This window comes from Oncorhynchus keta, unplaced genomic scaffold (genome assembly GCF_023373465.1).
Source record: "Oncorhynchus keta strain PuntledgeMale-10-30-2019 unplaced genomic scaffold, Oket_V2 Un_scaffold_17943_pilon_pilon, whole genome shotgun sequence".
Taxonomy (NCBI): domain Eukaryota; kingdom Metazoa; phylum Chordata; class Actinopteri; order Salmoniformes; family Salmonidae; genus Oncorhynchus; species Oncorhynchus keta.
In genome coordinates this window covers 96299-117861 of record NW_026290831.1, presented here as the reverse complement: position 1 = coordinate 117861, position 21563 = coordinate 96299, and the positions used below count along the sequence as shown (strand labels likewise).

At 43.8% G+C, this 21563-nt stretch overlaps 1 protein-coding gene across 1 annotated transcript in view; it reads right to left on the bottom strand.

The window, feature by feature from the left end:
• The window catches only part of LOC127927832 (solute carrier family 15 member 1-like), a 37662-nt gene extending 16486 nt beyond the window's left edge, over positions 1-21176 (bottom strand). Inside the window, exons 1-3 of the mRNA XM_052514546.1 lie at positions 21003-21176; positions 20424-20458; positions 2841-2924 (exon numbers count right to left, since the gene is read on the bottom strand). Of these exons, the coding sequence (XP_052370506.1) occupies positions 2841-2847 (7 nt within the window). The 5' untranslated portion in view covers positions 2848-2924; positions 20424-20458; positions 21003-21176. The remainder of the gene's footprint in view (positions 1-2840; positions 2925-20423; positions 20459-21002) is intronic.
• Between the last annotated feature and the right edge of the window lie 387 nt (positions 21177-21563).

Sequence of the window (21563 nt, the reverse complement as noted above, 5' to 3'; positions counted from 1 at the left end):
ATTGGCTCAGCTCTCTGCTATCTGTCAACATAGAGAGGTGTGATTGGCTCAGCTCTCTGCTATTTGTCAACATAGAGAGGTGTGATTGGCTCAGCTCTCTGCTATCTGTCAACATAGAGAGGTGTGATTGGCTCAGCTCTCTGCTATCTGTCAACATAGAGAGGTGTGATTGGCTCAGCTCTCTGCTATCTGTCAACATAGAGAGGTGTGATTGGCTCAGCTCTCTGCTATCTGTCAATATAGAGAGGTGTGATTGGCTCAGCTCTCTGCTATCTGTCAACATAGAGAGGTGTGATTGGCTCAGCTCTCTGCTATCTGTCAACATAGAGAGGTGTGATTGGCTCAGCTCTCTGCTATCTGTCAACATAGAGAGGTGTGATTGGCTCAGCTCTCTGCTATCTGTCAACATAGAGAGGTGTGATTGGCTCAGCTCTCTGCTATCTGTCAACATAGAGAGGTGTGATTGGCTCAGCTCTCTGCTATTTGTCAACATAGAGAGGTGTGATTGGCTCAGCTCTCTGCTATCTGTCAACATAGAGAGGTGTGATTGGCTCAGCTTCTGCTATCTGTCAACATAGAGAGGTGTGATTGGCTCAGCTCTCTGCTATCTGTCAACATAGAGAGGTGTGATTGGCTCAGCTCTCTGCTATCTGTCAACATAGAGAGGTGTGATTGGCTCAGCTCTCTGCTATCTGTCAACATAGAGAGGTGTGATTGGCTCAGCTCTCTGCTATCTGTCAACATAGAGAGGTGTGATTGGCTCAGCTCTCTGCTATCTGTCAACATAGAGAGGTGTGATTGGCTCAGCTCTCTGCTATCTGTCAACATAGAGAGGTGTGATTGGCTCAGCTCTCTGCTATCTGTCAACATAGAGAGGTGTGATTGGCTCAGCTCTCTGCTATTTGTCAACATAGAGAGGTGTGATTGGCTCAGCTCTCTGCTATTTGTCAACATAGAGAGGTGTGATTGGCTCAGCTCTCTGCTATCTGTCAACATAGAGAGGTGTGATTGGCTCAGCTCTCTGCTATCTGTCAACATAGAGAGGTGTGATTGGCTCAGCTCTCTGCTATCTGTCAACATAGAGAGGTGTGATTGGCTCACCTCTCTGCTATCTGTCAACATAGAGAGGTGTGATTGGCTCAGCTCTCTGCTATCTGTCAACATAGAGAGGTGTGATTGGCTCAGCTCTCTGCTATTTGTCAACATAGAGAGGTGTGATTGGCTCAGCTCTCTGCTATCTGTCAACATAGAGAGGTGTGATTGGCTCAGTATGTCAACATAGAGAGAATGTGATTGGCTCAGCTCTCTGCTATCTGTCAACATAGAGAGGTGTGATTGGCTCAGCTCTCTGCTATCTGTCAACATAGAGAGGTGTGATTGGCTCAGCTCTCTGCTATCTGTCAACATAGATAGGTGTGATTGGCTCAGCTCTCTGCTATCTGTCAACATAGAGAGGTGTGATTGGCTCAGCTCTCTGCTATCTGTCAACATAGAGAGGTGTGATTGGCTCAGCTCTCTGCTATCTGTCAACATAGAGAGGTGTGATTGGCTCAGCTCTCTGCTATCTGTCAACATAGAGTAGATTGGCTCAGCTCTCTGCATATAGAGATGTCAACATAGTCAGAGGTGTGATTGGCTCAGCTCTCTGCTATTTGTCAACATAGAGAGGTGTGATTGGCTCAGCTCTCTGCTATCTGTCAACATAGAGAGGTGTGATTGGCTCAGCTCTCTGCTATCTGTCAACATAGAGAGGTGTGATTGGCTCAGCTCTCTGCTATCTGTCAACATAGAGAGGTGTGATTGGCTGGCTGTCTGCTATCTGTCAACATAGAGAGGTGTGATTGGCTCAGCTCTCTGCTATCTGTCAACATAGAGAGGTGTGATTGGCTCAGCTCTCTGCTATCTGTCAACATAGAGAGGTGTGATTGGCTCAGCTCTCTGCTATCTGTCAACATAGAGAGGTGTGATTGGCTCAGTTTAACAGTCTGATGGCTCTGCTATCTGTCAACATAGAGAGGTGTGATGATTGGCTCAGCTCTCTGCTATTTGTCAACATAGAGAGGTGTGATTGGCTCAGCTCTCTGCTATCTGTCAACATAGAGAGGTGTGATTGGCTCAGCTCTCTGCTATCTGTCAACATAGAGAGGTGTGATTGGCTCAGCTCTGATGCTATCTGTCAACATAGAGAGGTGTGATTGGCTCAGCTCTCTGCTATCTGTCAACATAGAGAGGTGTGATTGGCTCAGCTCTCTGCTATCTGTCAACATAGAGAGGTGTGATTGGCTCAGCTCTCTGCTATCTGTCAACATAGAGAGGTGTGATTGGCTCAGCTCTCTGCTATCTGTCAACATAGAGAGGTGTGATTGGCAGCTCTCTGCTATCTGTCAACATAGAGAGGTGTGATTGGCTCAGCTCTCTGCTATCTGTCAACATAGAGAGGTGTGATTGGCTCAGCTCTCTGCTATCTGTCAACATAGAGAGGTGTGATTGGCTCAGCTCTCTGCTATCTGTCAACATAGAGAGGTGTGATTGGCTCAGCTCTCTGCTATCTGTCAACATAGAGAGGTGTGATTGGCTCAGCTCTGCTAGCAACATAGAGAAGCTGTGATAGAGAGGTGGCTCAGCTCTCTGCTATCTGTCAACATAGAGAGGTGACTGTGGTTGGCTCAACAGCTCTCTGCTATCTGTCAACATAGAGAGGTGTGATTGGCTCAGCTCTCTGCTATCTGTCAACATAGAGAGGTGTGATTGGCTCAGCTCTCTGCTATCTGTCAACATAGAGAGGTGTGATTGGCTCAGCTCTCTGCTATCTGTCAACATAGAGAGTGTGATTGGCTCACCTCGCATGCCATAGTAGGAGAAACGTCACAGAACTCATTGACCACGATGAAGAAGATACTGAGAGGATACCCGCACACATCCACCTGGACACAGAGTAGCAGAAACATTTGAGTTGACCTTTATTTGACCAAATCAAATCACATTTTATTTGTCAAATACACTTGTTTAGTAGACGTTATTGCGGGTGTAGCGAAATGCTTGTGTTTCTAGCTCCAACAGTGCAGTAATATCTAACAATTCACAACAACACACATAATACACTCAAATCTAAAAGTAAAAGAATGGAATTAAAAAATATATAAATATTAGCCAGAGTGGCTTTGACAAAAACACAGTAGAATAGAATACAGTAAATACAGTAGAATAGAATACAGTAAATACAGTAGAATATAATACAGTAAATACAGTAGAATAGAATACAGTAAATACAGTAGAATAGAATACAGTATTTACAGTAGAATAGAATACAGTAAATACAGTAGAATAGAATACAGTAAATACAGTAGAATAGAATACAGTGAAAACACAGTAGAATAGAATACAGTAAATACAGTAGAATAGAATACAGTAAATACAGTAGAATAGAATAGTAATACAGTAGAATAGAATACAGAACACAGTAGAATAGAATACAGTAAATACAGTAGAATAGAATACAGTAAATACAGTAGACTAGAATACAGTAAATACAGTAGAATAGAATACAGTAAATACAGTATAGAATACAGTAGTAGAATAGAATGGCAGTATTTACAGTCTGATAGAATACAGTATTAATACAGTAGAATAGAATACAGTGAACACAGTAGAATAGACATACAGTAAATACAGTAGAATAGAATACAGTATTTACATATGAGATGAGTAGCAGTATGTAAACATTATTAAAGTGACTAGTTAGTAAATACAGTAGAATAGAATACAGTATTTACATATGAGATGAGTAGCAGTATGTAAACATTATTAAAGTGACTAGTTAGTAAATACAGTAGAATAGAATACAGTATTTACATATGAGATGAGTAGCAGTATGTAAACATTATTAAAGTCTGAATAGCCTAGTAAATACAGTAGAATATGATACAGTATTTACAGTATGAGATGAGTAGCAGTATGTAAACATTATTAAAGTGACTAGTTAGTAAATACAGTAGAATATAATACAGTATTTACACATGAGATGAGTAGCAGTATGTAAACATTATTAAAGTGACTAGTTAGTAAATACAGTAGAATAGAATACAGTATATACATATGAGATGAGTAAAGCAGTATGTCAACGGTATTAAAGTGACTAGTTAGTAAATACAGTAGAATAGTGAATACAGTAAATACAGTGGTGAATATAATACAGTGAACACAGTCTGAGGCCTCTGAATAGAAGCCCTACAGTAAATACAGTAGAATAGAATCTGACCTCTGGATAGAAGCTACCTAGTGGTGACATATGAGATAGAAGTAGCAGTATGTCAATAGAAGCGGTATTGCTTAAAGTGACCCAGTTAGTAAACAGTCAGGCCTAGAATATAATACAGTCTGATTTAGATAGAAGCACATGAGAACAGTGAGTTGAGCACAGTGATGTCAACATTATTAAAGTGACCTTCCGTTGAGTAAATACAGTGAGAATATAATACAGTATTTACACATGAGATGAAGTAGCAGTATGTCAACAGTATTTAAAGTGACTAGTGTGGCTGTTAACCATTATTAAAGTGGACAGTGACTAGTGATTCTGTGTCTATGTACATGGATAAGCAGCCTGCTAAGGTGACAAGGTGTGAATAACCGGTAGAAGCTGACTAGTGATGGCTGTTTAACAGTCTGATGGCCTTGAGATAGAAGCTGACTAGTGGTGGCTGTTTAACAGTCTGATGGCCTTGAGATAGAAGCTGACTAGTGATGGCTGTTTAACAGTCTGATGGCCTTGAGATAGAAGCTGACTAGTGGTGGCTGTTTAACAGTCTGATGGCCTTGAGATAGAAGCTGACTAGTGGTGGCTGTTTAACAGTCTGATGGCCTTGAGATAGAAGCTGACTGATGGCCTTGAGAAGCTGATGGCTGTTTAACAGTCTGATGGCCTTGAGATAGAAGCTGACTAGTGATGGCTGTTTAACAGTCTGATGGCCTTGAGATAGAAGCTGACTAGTGATGGCTGTTTAACAGTCTGATGGCCTTGAGATAGAAGCTGACTAGTGATGGCTGTTTAACAGTCTGATGGCCTTGAGATAGAAGCTGACTAGTGATGGCTGTTTAACAGTCTGATGGCCTTGAGATAGAAGCTGACTAGTCTGATGGCTCTGAGATAGGCTGATGGCTGTAACAGTCTGATGGCCTTGAGATAGAAGCTGACTAGTGATGGCTGTTTAACAGTCTGATGGCCTTGAGATAGAAGCTGACTAGTGATGGCTGTTTAACAGTCTGATGGCCTTGAGATAGAAGCTGTCTGATCCTGAGTTAGTTTTTAACAGTCTAGTAGAAGCTGACTAGTGATGGCTGTTTAACAGTCTGATTAACAGTGATGGCTGTTTAACAGTCTGATGGCCTTGAGATAGAAGCTGACTAGTGATGGCTGTTTAACAGTCTGATGGCCTTGAGATAGAAGCTGACTAGTGTCTGATGGCCTTGAGATGGCTGTTGTAACAGTCTGATGGCCTTGAGATAGAAGCTGACTAGTGATGGCTGTTTAACAGTCTGATGGCCTTGAGATAGAAGCTGACTAGTGATGGCTGTTTAACAGTCTGATGGCCTTGAGATAGAAGCTGACTAGTGATGGCTGTTTAACAGTCTGATGGCCTTGAGATAGAAGCTGACTAGTGGTGGCTGTTTAACAGTCTGATGGCCTTGAGATAGAAGCTGACTAGTGATGGCTGTTTAACAGTCTGATGGCCTTGAGATAGAAGCTGACTAGTGATGGCTGTTTAACAGTCTGATGGCCTTGAGATAGAAGCTGACTAGTGATGGCTGTTTAACAGTCTGATGGCCTTGAGATAGAAGCTGACTAGTGATGGCTGTTTAACAGTCTGATGGCCTTGAGATAGAAGCTGACTAGTGATGGCTGTTTAACAGTCTGATGGCCTTGAGATAGAAGCTGACTAGTGATGGCTGTTTAACAGTCTGATGGCCTTGAGATAGAAGCTGACTAGTGAGTTAGTGGCTGTTTAACAGTCTGATGGCCTTGAGATAGAAGCTGACTAGTGGTGGCTGTTTAACAGTCTGATGGCCTTGAGTGACTAGTGATGGCTGTTTAACAGTCTGATGGCCTTGAGATAGAAGCTGACTAGTGATGGCTGTTTAACAGTCTAGTGTGATGGCTGTTTAACAGTCTGATGGCCTTGAGATAGAAGCTGACTAGTGATGGCTGTTTAACAGTCTGATGGCCTTGAGATAGAAGCTGACTAGTGATGGCTGTTTAACAGTCTGATGGCCTTGAGATAGAAGCTCTGATGGCCTTGACTAGTGATGGCTGTTTAACAGTCTGATGGCCTTGAGATAGAAGCTGACTAGTGATGGCTGTTTAACAGTCTGATGGCCTTGAGATAGAAGCTGTTTTCAGTCTCTGGCCTTGAGTTAGTGAGTGATAGATGTGCTGTTTAACAGTCTGATGGCCTTGAGATAGAAGCTGACTAGTGATGGCTGTTTAACAGTCTGATGGCCTGAGTTGACTAGTGATGGCTGTTTAACAGTCTGATGGCCTTGAGATAGAAGCTGACTAGTGATGGCTGTTGATAACAGTTTGATGGCCTTGAGATAGAAGCTGACTAGTGATGGCTGTTTAACAGTCTGATGGCCTTGAGATAGAGTGACTAGTGGTGGCTGTTTAACAGTCTGATGGCCTTGAGATAGAAGCTGTTTTTCAGTCTCTCGGTCCCAGCTTTGATGCACCTGTCTGACCTCGCCTTCTGATGATAGAAGCTGACTAACATGGCAGTGGCTCGGGTGGTTAACAGTCTGGTGATGTCTGGAGGGCATGGCCTTGGTGTGGTGTCCTGAGGGCAGGTAGTTTTCCTGTGACATCGGGTGGTGTAGGTGTCCTGGAGGGCAGTAGTTTTCCTGTGACATCGGTGGTGTAGGTGTCCTGTGTTTTCCTGTAACATGTGGTGTAGGTGTCCTGGAGGGCAGGTAGTTTTCCTGTAACATCCTGGGTGGTGTAGGTGTCCTGGAGGGTTTTCCTGTAACATCGGTGGTGTAACAGGTAGTTTTCCTGTAACATCGGGTGGTGTCCTGGAGGGCAGGTGTCCTGTGAGGGTGGTGTAGGTGTCAGGTAGTTTTCCTGTAACATCGGGTGGTGTAGGTGTCCTGGAGGGCAGGTAGGTGTTTGCCCATCTGGTGATGTCCTGGAGGGCAGGTGTTTTCCTGTAGACCTCACTACCCTCTGGAGAGCCTTAGGGCGGTTGTGATGGCAGGAGCAGTTGCCGTACCAGGCAGTGATACAGCAGGACAGGAGGCTCTCAATTGTGCATCTGTAGAAGTTTGTGATGGTTTTAGGTGCCAAGCCACATTTCTTCAGCCTCCTGAGGTTGAAGAGGCGCTGTTGCGCCTTCTTCACGATGCTGTCTGTGTGGGTGGACCAATTCAGTTTGTCCGTGATGTGTACGCCGAGGAACTTAAAACTTTCTACCCTCTCCACAACTGTTCCATTGATGTGTATAGGGGGGATTGCTCCCTCTGCTGTCCACAATCATCTCCTTTGTTTTGTTGACGTTGAGTGAAAGGTTATTTTCCTGACACCACACTCCCAGGGCCCTCACCTCCTCCCTGTAGGCTGTCTTGTTGGTGATCAAGGCTACTACTGTTGTGTCGTCTGCAAACTTGATGATTGAGTTGGAGGCGTGCGTGGCCATGCAGTCGTGGGTGAACAGGGAGTACAGGAGGGGCCTGAGCACTCACCCTTGTGGCACCCCTGTGTTGAAGATCAGCGAAGTGGAGATGATGTTTCCTACCTCCAACACCTGGGGGCGGCCTGTCAGGAAGTCCAGGACCCAGTTGCACAGCAGGGTGAGACCCAGGGCCTCGAGCTTAATGATGAGCTTGGAGGGTACTATGGTGTTGAATGCTGAGCTATAGTCAATAAACAGCATTCTTACATAGGTATTCATCTTGTACAGATGGGATAGGGCAGTGTGCAGTACACCTCCACAGCAGTACGTCTTGTCTACTCCGTATGCAGTACACCTCCACAGTACGTCTTGTCTGCTCAGTATGCAGTACACCTCCACAGTACGTCTTGTCTGCTCAGTATGCAGTACACCTCCACAGTAATATTGTCTGCTCAGTATGCAGTAGCTGACGTCTTGTCTGTCCAAAGCAGTACACCTCCACAGTACAGTCATTGTCTGCATATGCAGTACACCTCCACAGTACGGGTGGTCCTCCATCAGTAACCTCCACAGTACCCTTGTCTGCTTATGCAGTACACCTCCACAGCTCTACCAACTGCAGTACACCTCCACAGGAGTCTTGTCTGCTCACAGTACACTCACAGTACGTCTTGTCTGCTCAGTATGCAGTACACCTCCACAGTACGTCTTGTCTGCTCAGTATGCAGTACACCTCCACAGTCTGCTCCGTACGTCTTGTCTGCTCAGTATGCAGTACACCTCCACAGTACGTCTTGTCTGCTCAGTATGCAGTACCCTCCACAGTACGTCTTGTCTGCTCAGTATGCAGTACACCTCCACAGTACGTCTTGTCTGCTCAGTATGCAGTACACCTCCACAGTACGTCTTGTCTGCTCAGTATGCAGTACACCTCCACAGTTGTCTGCTCAGTATGCAGTACACCTCCACAGTACGTCTTGTCTGCTCAGTATGCAGTACACCTCCACAGTACGTCTTGTCTGCTCAGTATGCAGTACACCTCCACAGTACGTCTTGTCTATGCTCACCTACAGTACGCTTGTCTGCTCAGTACAGTACCTCCACAGTACGTCTTGTCTGCTCAGTATGCAGTACACCTCCACAGTACGTCTTGTCTGCTCAGTATGCAGTACACCTCCACAGTACGTCTTGTCTGCTCAGTATGCAGTACACCTCCACAGTACGTCTTGTCTGCTCAGTATGCAGTACACCTGCACGTCTTGTCTGCTCAGTATGCAGTACACCTCCACAGTACGTCTTGTCTGCTCAGTATGCAGTACACCTCCACAGTACGTCTTGTCTGCTCAGTATGCAGTACACCTCCACAGTACGTCTTGTCTGCTCAGTATGCAGTACACCTCCACAGCGCCTTGTCTGCTCAGTATGCAGTACACCTCCACAGTACGTCTTGTCTGCTCAGTATGCAGTACACCTCCACAGTACGTCTTGTCTGCTCAGTATGCAGTACACCTCCACAGTACGCTTGTCTGCTCAGTATGCAGTACACCTCCACAGTACGTCTTGTCTGCTCAGTATGCAGTACACCTCCACAGTACGTCTTGTCTGCTCAGTATGCAGTACACCTCCACAGTACGTCTTGTCTGCTCAGTATGCAGTACACCTCCACAGTACGTCTTGTCTGCTCAGTATGCAGTACACCTCCACAGTACGTCTTGTCTGCTCAGTATGCAGTACACCTCCACAGTACGTCTTGTCTACTCCGTATGCAGTACCCCTCCACAGCCTTGTCTGCTCAGTATGCAGTACACCTCCACAGTACGTCTTGTCTGCTCAGTATGCAGTACACCTCCACAGTACGTCTTGTCTGCTCAGTATGCAGTACACCTTTGTCTGCTCAGTATGCAGTACACCTCCACAGTACGTCTTGTCTGCTCAGTATGCAGTACACCTCCACAGTACGCCTTGTCTGCTCAGTATGCAGTACACCTCCACAGTACGTCTTGTCTGCTCAGTATGCAGTACACCTCCACAGTACGTCTTGTCTCCACTCAGTATGCAGTACGTCACTGCTCCACAGTACGTCTTGTCTGCTCAGTATGCAGTACACCTCCACAGTACGTCTTGTCTGCTCAGTATGCAGTACACCTCCACAGTACGTCTTGTCTGCTCAGTATGCAGTACCCTCCACAGTACGTCTTGTCTGCTCAGTACACCTCCACAGTGCAGTCTACACAGTACACCTCCACAGTACGTCTTGTCTGCTCAGTATGCAGTACACCTCCACAGTACGTCTTGTCTGCTCAGTATGCAGTACACCTCCACAGTACGTCTTGTCTGCTCAGTATGCAGTACACCTCCACAGTACGTCTTGTCTGCTCAGTATGCAGTACACCTCCACAGTACGTCTTGTCTGCTCAGTATGCAGTACACCTCCACAGTACGCCTTGTCTGCTCAGTATGCAGTACACCTCCACAGTACGCCTTGTCTGCTCAGTATGCAGTACACCTCCACAGTACGTCTTGTCTGCTCAGTATGCAGTACACCTCCACAGTACGTCTTGTCTGCTCAGTATGCAGTACACCTCCACAGTACGTTGTCTTGTCTGCTCAGTATGCAGTACACCTCCACAGTACGTCTTGTCTGCTCAGTATGCAGTACACCTCCACAGTACGTCTTGTCTGCTCAGTATGCAGTACACCTCCACAGTACGTCTTGTCTGCTCAGTATGCAGTACACCTCCACAGTACGTTGTCTTGTCCACAGTGCTTGTCAGTATGCAGTACACCTCCACAGTACGTCTTGTCTGCTCAGTATGCAGTACACCTCCACAGTACGTCTTGTCTGCTCAGTATGCAGTACACCTCCACAGTACGTCTTGTCTGCTCAGTATGCAGTACACCTCCACAGTACGTCTTGTCTGCTCAGTATGCAGTACACCTCCACAGTACGTCTTGTCTGCTCAGTATGCAGTACACCTCCACAGTACGTCTTGTCTGCTCAGTATGCAGTACACCTCCACAGTACGCCTTGTCTGCTCGTATGCAGTACACCTCCACAGTACGTTGTCTGCTCAGTATGCAGTACACCTCCACAGTACGTCTTGTCTGCTCAGTATGCAGTACACCTCCACAGTACGTCTTGTCTGCTCAGTATGCAGTACACCTCCACAGTACGTCTTGTCTGCTCAGTATGCAGTACACAGTACGCCTCCACAGTACGTCTTGTCTGCTCAGTATGCAGTACACCTCCACAGTACGTCTTGTCTACTCAGTATGCAGTACACCTCCACAGTACGTCTTGTCTGCTCAGTATGCAGTACACCTCCACAGTACGTCTTGTCTGCTCAGTATGCAGTACACTGCTCAGTATGCAGTACTCCACAGTATGCAGTACACCTCCACAGTCGCCTTGTCTGCTCCGTATGCAGTACACCTCCACAGTACGTCTTGTCTGCTCAGTATGCAGTACACCTCCACAGTACGTCTTGTCTGCTCAGTATGCAGTACACCTCCACAGTACGCCTTGTCTGCTCAGTATGCAGTACACCTCCACAGTACGTCTTGTCTGCTCAGTATGCAGTACACCTCCACAGTACGCAGTACAGTACCCTCCACAGTACGTCTTGTCTGCTCAGTATGCAGTACACCTCCACAGTACGTCTTGTCTGCTCAGTATGCAGTACACCTCCACAGTACGTCTTGTCTGCTCAGTATGCAGTACACCTCCACAGTACGTCTTGTCTGCTCAGTATGCAGTACACCTCCACAGTACGTCTTGTCTGCTCAGTATGCAGTACACCTCCACAGTACGTCTTGTCTGCTCAGTACGTCTTGTCTGCTCAGTATGCAGTACACCTCCACAGTACGTCTTGTCTGCTCAGTATGCAGTACACCTCCACAGTACGCCTTGTCTGCTCAGTATGCAGTACACCTCCACAGTACGTCTTGTCTGCTCAGTATGCAGTACCCTCCACAGTACGTCTTGTCTGCTCAGTATGCAGTACACCTCCACAGTACGTCTTGTCTGCTCAGTATGCAGTACACCTCCACAGTACGTCTTGTCTGCTCAGTATGCAGTACACCTCCACAGTACGTCTTGTCTGCTCAGTATGCAGTACACCTCCACAGTACGTCTTGTCTGCTCAGTATGCAGTACACCTCCACAGTACGTCTTGTCTGCTCACAGTACACTCCACAGTACGTCTTGTCTGCTCAGTATGCAGTACACCTCCACAGTTGTCTGCTCAGTATGCAGTACACCTCCACAGTACGTCTTGTCTGCTCAGTATGCAGTACACCTCCACAGTACGTCTTGTCTGCTCAGTATGCAGTACACCTCCACAGTACGTCTTGTCTGCTCAGTATGCAGTACACCTCCACAGTACGTCTTGTCTGCTCAGTATGCAGTATACCTCCACAGTACCACAGTACGTCTTGTCTGCTCAGTATGCAGTACACCTCCACAGTACGTCTTGTCTGCAAAACCTGGACCCGGACAAATCAGCTGAGCTAGACAATCTGGACCCTCTCTTTCTAAAATTATCCGCCGCCAATGTTGCAACCCCTATTACCAGCCTGTTCAACCTCTCTTTCGTATAGTCCGGGATCCCTAAAGATTGAAAGCTGCCGCGGTCATCCCCCTTTCAAAGGGGTGACACTCTAGAGCCAAACTGCTAAAGACCTATATCCATCCTGCCCTGCCTTTCTAAAGTCTTCGAAAGCCAAGTTAATGAACAGATCACTGACCATATTACTGTTGGAGCTAGAAACACAAGCATATTGTTAGGTATTACTGTTGGTCTGCTAGAAACACAAGCATATTGTCTAGGTATTACTGTACTGTTGGAGCTAGAAACACAAGCATATTGTTAGGTATTACTGTTGGAGCTAGAAACACAAGCATATTGTCTAGGTATTACTGTACTGTTGGAGCTAGAAACACAAGCATATTGTTAGGTATTACTGTTGGAGCTAGAAACACAAGCATATTGTTAGGTATTACTGTTGGAGCTAGAAACACAAGCATATTGTTAGGTATTACTGTACTGTTGGAGCTAGAAACACAAGCATATTGTTAGGTATTACTGTTGGAGCTAGAAACACAAGCATATAGTTAGGTATTACTGTTGGAGCTAGAAACACAAGCATATTGTTAGGTATTACTGTACTGTTGGAGCTAGAAACACAAACATATTGTTAGGTATTACTGTTGGAGCTAGAAACACAAACATATTGTTAGGTATTACTGTTGGAGCTAGAAACACAAGCATATTGTTAGGTATTACTGTTGGAGCTAGAAACACAAGCATATTGTTAGGTATTACTGTTGGAGCTAGAAACACAAGCATATTGTTAGGTATTACTGTTGGAGCTAGAAACACAAGCATATTGTTAGGTATTACTGTTGGAGCTAGAAACACAAGCATATTGTTAGGTATTACTGTTGGAGCTAGAAACACAAGCATATTGTTAGGTATTACTGTTGGAGCTAGAAACACAAGCATATTGTTAGGTATTACTGTTGGAGCTAGAAACACAAGCATATTGTTAGGTATTACTGTTGGAGCTAGAAACACAAGCATATTGTTAGGTATTACTGTACTGTTGGAGCTAGAAACACAAGCATATTGTTAGGTATTACTGTTGGAGCTAGAAACAAGCATATTGTTAGGTATTACTGTTGGAGCTAGAAACACAAGCATATTATTGGGTATTACTGTTGGAGCTAGAAACACAAGCATATTGATAGGTATTACTGTTGGAGCTAGAAACACAAGCATATTGTTAGGTATTACTGTTGGAGCTAGAAACACAAGCATATTGTTAGGTATTACTGTTGGAGCTAGAAACACAAGCATATTGTTAGGTATTACTGTTGGAGCTAGAAACACAAGCATATTGTTAGGTATTACTGTTGGAGCTAGAAACACAAGCATATTGTTAGGTATTACTGTACTGTTGGAGCTAGAAACACAAGCATATTGTTAGGTATTACTGTTGGAGCTAGAAACACAAGCATATTGCTAGGTATTACTGTACTGTTGGAGCTAGAAACACAAGCATATTGCTAGGTATTACTGTTGGAGCTAGAAACACAAGCATATTGTTAGGTATTACTGTTGGAGCTAGAAACACAAGCATATTGTTAGGTATTACTGTTGTAGCTAGAAACACAAGCATATTACTAGGTATTACTGTTGGAGCTAGAAACACAAGCATATTGTTAGGTATTACTGTTGGAGCTAGAAACACAAGCATATTGTTAGGTATTACTCTACTGTTGGAGCTAGAAACACAAGCATATTGTTAGGTATTACTGTTGGAGCTAGAAACACAAGCATATTGTTAGGTATTACTGTTGGAGCTAGAAACACAAGCATATTACTAGGTATTACTGTTGGAGCTAGAAACACAAGCATATTGTTAGGTATTACTGTTGGAGCTAGAAACACAAGCATATTGTTAGGTATGTACTGTTGGAGCTAGAAACACAAGCATATTGTTAGGTATTACTGTTGGAGCTAGAAACACAAGCATATTGTTAGGTATTACTGTTGGAGCTAGAAACACAAGCATATTGTTAGGTATTACTGTTGGAGCTAGAAACACAAGCATATTGTTAGGTATTACTGTTGGAGCTAGAAACACAAGCATATTGTTAGGTATTACTGTTGGAGCTAGAAACACAAGCATATTGTTAGGTATTACTGTACTGTTGGAGCTAGAAACACAAGCATATTGTTAGGTATTACTGTTGGAGCTAGAAACACAAGCATATTGTTAGGTATTACTGTTGGAGCTAGAAACACAAGCATATTGTTAGGTATTACTGTTGGAGCTAGAAACACAAGCATATTGTTAGGTATTACTGTTGGAGCTAGAAACACAAGCATATTGTTAGGTATTACTGTTGGAGCTAGAAACACAAGCATATTGTTAGGTATTACTGTACTGTTGGAGCTAGAAACACAAGCATATTGTTAGGTATTACTGTTGGAGCTAGAAACACAAGCATATTGTTAGGTATTACTGTTGGAGCTAGAAACACAAGCATATTGTTAGGTATTACTGTTGGAGCTAGAAACACAAGCATATTGTTAGGTATTACTGTTGGAGCTAGAAACACAAGCATATTGTTAGGTATTACTGTTGGAGCTAGAAACACAAGCATATTGTTAGGTATTACTGTTGGAGCTAGAAACACAAGCATATTGTTAGGTATTACTGTTGGAGCTAGAAACACAAGCATATTGTTAGGTATTACTGTTGGAGCTAGAAACACAAGCATATTGTTAGGTATTACTGTACTGTTGGAGCTAGAAACACAAGCATATTGTTAGGTATTACTGTTGGAGCTAGAAACACAAGCATATTGTTAGGTATTACTGTTGGAGCTAGAAACACAAGCATATTGTTAGGTATTACTGTTGGAGCTAGAAACACAAGCATATTGTTAGGTATTACTGTTGGAGCTAGAAACACAAGCATATTGTTAGGTATTACTGTTGGAGCTAGAAACACAAGCATATTGTTAGGTATTACTGTTGGAGCTAGAAACACAAGCATATTGTTAGGTATTACTGTTGGAGCTAGAAACACAAGCATATTGTTAGGTATTACTGTACTGTTGGAGCTAGAAACACAAGCATATTGTTAGGTATTACTGTACTGTTGGAGCTAGAAACACAAGCATATTGTTAGGTATTACTGTTGGAGCTAGAAACACAAGCATATTGTTAGGTATTACTGTTGGAGCTAGAAACACAAGCATATTGTTAGGTATTACTGTACTGTTGGAGCTAGAAACACAAGCATATTGTTAGGTATTACTGTTGGAGCTAGAAACACAAGCATATTGTTAGGTATTACTGTTGGAGCTAGAAACACAAGCATATTGTTAGGTATTACTGTTGGAGCTAGAAACACAAGCATATTGTTAGGTATTACTGTTGGAGCTAGAAACACAAGCATATTGTTAGGTATTACTGTTGGAGCTAGAAACACAAGCATATTGTTAGGTATTACTGTTGGAGCTAGAAACACAAGCATATTGTTAGGTATTACTGTTGGAGCTAGAAACACAAGCATATTGTTAGGTATTACTGTTGGAGCTAGAAACACAAGCATATTGTTAGGTATTACTGTACTGTTGGAGCTAGAAACACAAGCATATTGTTAGGTATTACTGTTGGAGCTAGAAACACAAGCATATTGTTAGGTATTACTGTTGGAGCTAGAAACACAAGCATATTGTTAGGTATTACTGTTGGAGCTAGAAACACAAGCATATTGTTAGGTATTACTGTTGGAGCTAGAAACACAAGCATATTGTTAGGTATTACTGTACTGTTGGAGCTAGAAACACAAGCATATTGTTAGGTATTACTGTTGGAGCTAGAAACACAAGCATATTGTTAGGTATTACTGTTGGAGCTAGAAACACAAGCATATTGTTAGGTATTACTGTTGGAGCTAGAAACACAAGCATATTGTTAGGTATTACTGTTGGAGCTAGAAACACAAGCATATTGTTAGGTATTACTGTTGGAGCTAGAAACACAAGCATATTGTTAGGTATTACTGTTGGAGCTAGAAACACAAGCATATTGTTAGGTATTACTGTTGGAGCTAGAAACACAAGCATATTGTTAGGTATTACTGTTGGAGCTAGAAACACAAGCATATTGTTAGGTATTACTGTTGGAGCTAGAAACACAAGCATATTGTTAGGTATTACTGTTGGAGCTAGAAACACAAGCATATTGTTAGGTATTACTGTTGGAGCTAGAAACACAAGCATATTGTTAGGTATTACTGTTGGAGCTAGAAACACAAACATATTGTTAGGTATTACTGTTGGAGCTAGAAACACAAGCATATTGTTAGGTATTACTGTTGGAGCTATAACCTGCACTTGCGATGAATAGTGATAACAGAATGATAGACAGTGAGAATACAGAGGAGGGAATAGAGGAGGGAATAGAGGAGTAGAATAGGGAATAGGGAGGTAATAGAGGAGGGAATAGAGGAGGGAATAGAGGAGGGAATAGAGGAGTGAATAGAGGAGGAATAGAGGAGGGAATAGAGGAGGGAGGAGGGAATAGAGTAGGGAATAGATGAGGGAATAGAGGAGGGAATAGATGAGGGAATAGAGGAGGTAATAGAGGAGGGAATAGAGGAGGTAATAGAGGAGGGAATAGAGGAGGGAATAGAGGAGGGAATAGAGGAGGTAATAGAGGAGGGAATATAGGAGGTAATAGAGGAGGGAATAGAGGAGTGAATAGAGTAGGGAATAGAGGAGGTAATAGAGGAGGGAATAGAGGAGGGAATAGAGGAGTGAATAGAGGAGGGAATAGAGGAGGGAATAGAGTAGGGAATAGAGGAGGTAATAGAGGAGGGAATAGAGTAGGGAATAGATGAGGGAATAGAGGAGGGAATAGATGAGGGAATAGAGGAGGTAATAGAGGAGGGAATAGAGGAGGTAATAGAGGAGGGAATAGAGGAGGGAATAGAGGAGGGAATAGAGGAGGTAATAGAGGAGGGAATAGAGGAGGTAATAGAGGAGGGAATAGAGGAGTGAATAGAGTAGGGAATAGAGGAGGTAATAGAGGAGGGAATAGAGGAGGGAATAGAGGAGTGAATAGAGGAGGGAATAGAGGAGGGAATAGAGTAGGGAATAGAGGAGGTAATAGAGGAGGGAATAGAGGAGTGAATAGAGGAGTGAATAGAGGAGGGAATAGAGGAGGGAATAGAGGAGGGAATAGAGGAGGTAATAGAGGAGGGAATAGAGGAGTGAATAGAGTAGGGAATAGAGGAGGGAATAGAGGAGGGAATAGAGGAGTGAATAGAGTAGGGAATAGAGGAGGTAATAGAGGAGGGAATAGAGAAGGGAATAGAGGAGGTAATAGAGGAGGGAATAGAGGAGGGAATAGAGGAGGTAATAGAGGAGGGAATAGAGGAGGAAATAGAGGAGGGAATAGAGGAGGGAATAGAGGAGGGAATAGAGGAGGGAATAGAGGAGGGAATAGAGGAGTGAATAGAGGAGGTAATAGAGGAGGGAATAGAGGAGGGAATAGAGGAGTGAATAGAGTAGGGAATAGAGGAGGTAATAGAGGAGGGAATAGAGGAGGGAATAGAGGAGTGAATAGAGGAGGGAATAGAGGAGGGAATAGAGTAGGAATAGAGGAGGGAATAGAGGAGGTAATAGAGGAGGGAATAGAGGAGGGAATAGAGGAGTGAATAGAGTAGGGAATAGAGGAGGTAATAGAGGAGGGAATAGAGGAGGGAATAGAGGAGTGAATAGAGGAGGGAATAGAGGAGTGAATAGATGAGGGAATAGAGGAGGGAATAGAGGAGTGAATAGAGGAGTGAATAGAGGAGGGAATAGAGGAGGTAATAGATGAGGGAATAGAGGAGTGAATAGAGGAGGAATAGAGGAGGGAATAGAGGAGGTAATAGAGGAGGGAATAGAGGAGGAAATAGAGGAGGGAATAGAGGAGGGAATAGAGGAGTGAATAGAGGAGGCAATAGAGGAGGGAATAGAGGAGTGAATAGAGGAGGGAATAGAGGAGGGAATAGAGGAGGGAATAGAGGAGTGAATAGAGTAGGGAATAGAGGAGGGAATAGAGGATGGAATAGAGGAGGAAATAGAGGAGTGAATAGAGGAGGGAATAGAGGAGGGAATAGAGGAGGGAATAGAGGAGGAAATAGAGGAGTGAATAGAGGAGGGAATAGAGGAGTGAATAGAGGAGGGAATAGAGGAGGGAATAGAGGAGGGAATAGAGGAGGGAATAGAGTAGGGAATAGAGGAGGGAATAGAGGAGGGAATAGAGGAGTGAATAGAGGAGGGAATAGAGTAGGGAATAGAGGAGGTAATAGAGGAGGGAATAGAGGAGGGAATAGAGGAGTGAATAGAGGAGGGAATAGAGGAGGGAATAGAGTAGGTAATAGAGGAGTGAATAGAGGAGGGAATAGAGGAGTGAATAGAGGAGGTAATAGAGGAGGGAATAGAGGAGGGAATAGAGGAGTGAATAGAGTAGGGAATAGAGGAGGTAATAGAGGAGGGAATAGAGGAGGGAATAGAGGAGTGAATAGAGGAGGGAATAGAGGAGGGAATAGAGTAGGGAATAGAGGAGGGAATAGAGGAGGTAATAGAGGAGGGAATAGAGGAGGGTATAGAGGAGTGAATAGAGTAGGGAATAGAGGAGGTAATAGAGGAGGGAATAGAGGAGGGAATAGAGGAGTGAATAGAGTAGGGAATAGAGGAGGTAATAGATGAGGGAATAGAGGAGTGAATAGAGGAGGAAATAGAGGAGGGAATAGATGAGGGAATAGAGGAGGGAATAGAGGAGGGAATAGAGGAGGGAATAGAGTAGGGAATAGAGGAGGGAATAGAGGAGGGAATAGAGTAGGGAATAGAGGAGGGAATAGATGAGGGAATAGAGGAGGGAATAGAGGAGGGAATAGAGGAGGGAATAGAGGAGGGAATAGAGTAGGGAATAGAGGAGGGAATAGATGAGGGAATAGAGGAGGGAATAGAGGAGTGAATAGAGGAGGGAATAGAGGAGGGAATAGAGGAGGGAATAGAATAGAGTAGGGAATAGAGGAGGGAATAGATGAGGGAATAGAGGAGGGAATAGAGGAGTGAATAGAGTAGGGAATAGAGGAGGGAATAGAGGAGTGAATACAGTAGGGAATAGAGGAGGGAATAGAGGAGTGAATAGATGAGGGAATAGAGGAGTGAATAGAGGAGGGAATAGAGGAGGGAATAGAGGAGTGAATAGAGGAGGGAATAGAGGAGTGAATAGATGAGGGAATACAGTAGGGAATAGAGGAGGGAATAGATGAGGGAATAGAGGAGGGAATAGAGGAGTGAATAGAGGAGTGAATAGAGGAGGGAATAGAGGAGGGAATAGAGGAGGGAATAGAGGAGTGAATAGAGGAGTGAATAGAGGAGGGAATAGAGGAGGGAATAGAGGAGTGAATAGAGGAGTGAATAGAGGAGGGAATAGAGGAGGGAATAGAGGAGTGAATAGAGGAGTGAATAGAGGAGTGAATAGAGGAGGGAATAGAGGAGTGAATAGATGAGGGAATAGAGGAGTGAATAGAGGAGGGAATAGAGGAGTGAATAGATGAGGGAATAGAGGAGTGAATAGAGGAGGGAATAGAGGAGGGAATAGAGGAGTGAATAGAGGAGTGAATAGAGGAGTGAATGGATGAGGGAATAGAGGAGGGAATAGAGGAGGGAATAGAGGAGTGAATAGAGGAGTGAATAGAGGAGGGAATAGAGGAGGGAATAGATGAGTGAATATAGGAGTGAATAGATGAGTGAATAGAGGAGTGAATAGAGGAGTGAATGGATGAGGGAATAGAGGAGGGAATAGAGGAGTGAATAGAGGAGGGAATAGAGGAGGGAATAGAGGAGGGAATAGAGTAGGGAATAGATGAGGGAATAGAGGAGTGAATAGAGGAGGGAATAGAGTAGGGAATAGAGGAGGGAATAGAGGAGGGAATAGATGATGGAATAGAGGAGGGAATAGAGGAGGTAATAGAGGAGTGAATGGATGAGGGAATAGAGGAGGATAACAGAATGATAGACAGTTAGAATACACATAAAACTGGACCTTATAATCATGCATGTTGGTACTTACATCTGATATTTTCTTAAACACAGCTTTGAGTGAAACTGCAAGTTGATGAGAAAAGATAAACAACCCAGAGAAAGAGAGACGGCATGAAAGGCGTGGGGGGTCTGGTTCTTACCTTTCTTTTGGGCTTCTTCACATCGATGTCTTTGTCTGTCAGGGAACAAGAAAGAGTTCATGACACAATCATGATGACGGTTCAGTGTTACACAGAACGCCAACGAAGAGTGTGGTTGGTAGACACCTTTGTTTAAAGGTGGACTCCACCTCATCATATACCAATACAGCAATGGCTGCTCACATTCAAGGAAATGGTTTAGGGACTTCATTATATATATATCATGTATTGTATGAATCCTATAAATGGAAATAATACTAAATGAATGTGGTCAAATTCAATCACGCAAATTGACCAAACACCTAATCAATGATAAAACGATCCAAAATTATCATTCTTCAGTACAGCAAAATATAATTAGCATTAATTAATAGAATTAATAGTTAACAAATATGTGTCTTTTTTTGCCAAGTCAATTATTATAAATAGCTAATTCAATCGGGACTGAATGCATTTCATGTTTATCCTGGTTATATTGTCTACATTAAATTCTGAAAGAAACATTTAGAAATATTCCCAAAGATGCTGTGATCCCCTGGGAGAGGATGGAGTTGTATCCAGTATTCTCCTCTCACCCACCTGTCATGGCTGAGTTGAGAAGACTCCTAGTCCTCTCTCTGTTTAATATCCTTCACAAGGTATATGGAGTATAAATGGTTAGTATATCAGGAAGTGTCTCCCTCTGATCCCGAGGAAGAATCTGCATGGGGCTTTTGTAACCTGTCCCCCAGCAGAGCCCTCACCTCCCACAATGCACCTCCCACTGGACTGGTATAGAACCTGTCCCCCAGCAGAGCCCTCACCTCCCACAATGCACCTCCCACTGGACTGTGCCCTGTCTTTATGGTGCCTTGTGCCACAACACCAGAGGATATTATATATTGAACAGAATAAGCTGCCCATCAATAATTACTGTATGACTCAGGGAGAATGATGAGGGTCCTCTCATACAAAGAGAGTTAGTATATAGAGGAGAGAAATGTATAATAACATTTGATTTGAAGGAGAGACAGAGAGAGGCGAGAGAGAGAGAGAAGGTACAGAGAAAGAGCGAGAGAGAGAGAGAGAGGGGGGACAGACAGAGAGAGAGAGATACAGAGAGAGAGAGACAGAGAGATAGACAGAGAGAGAGAGGGGGGA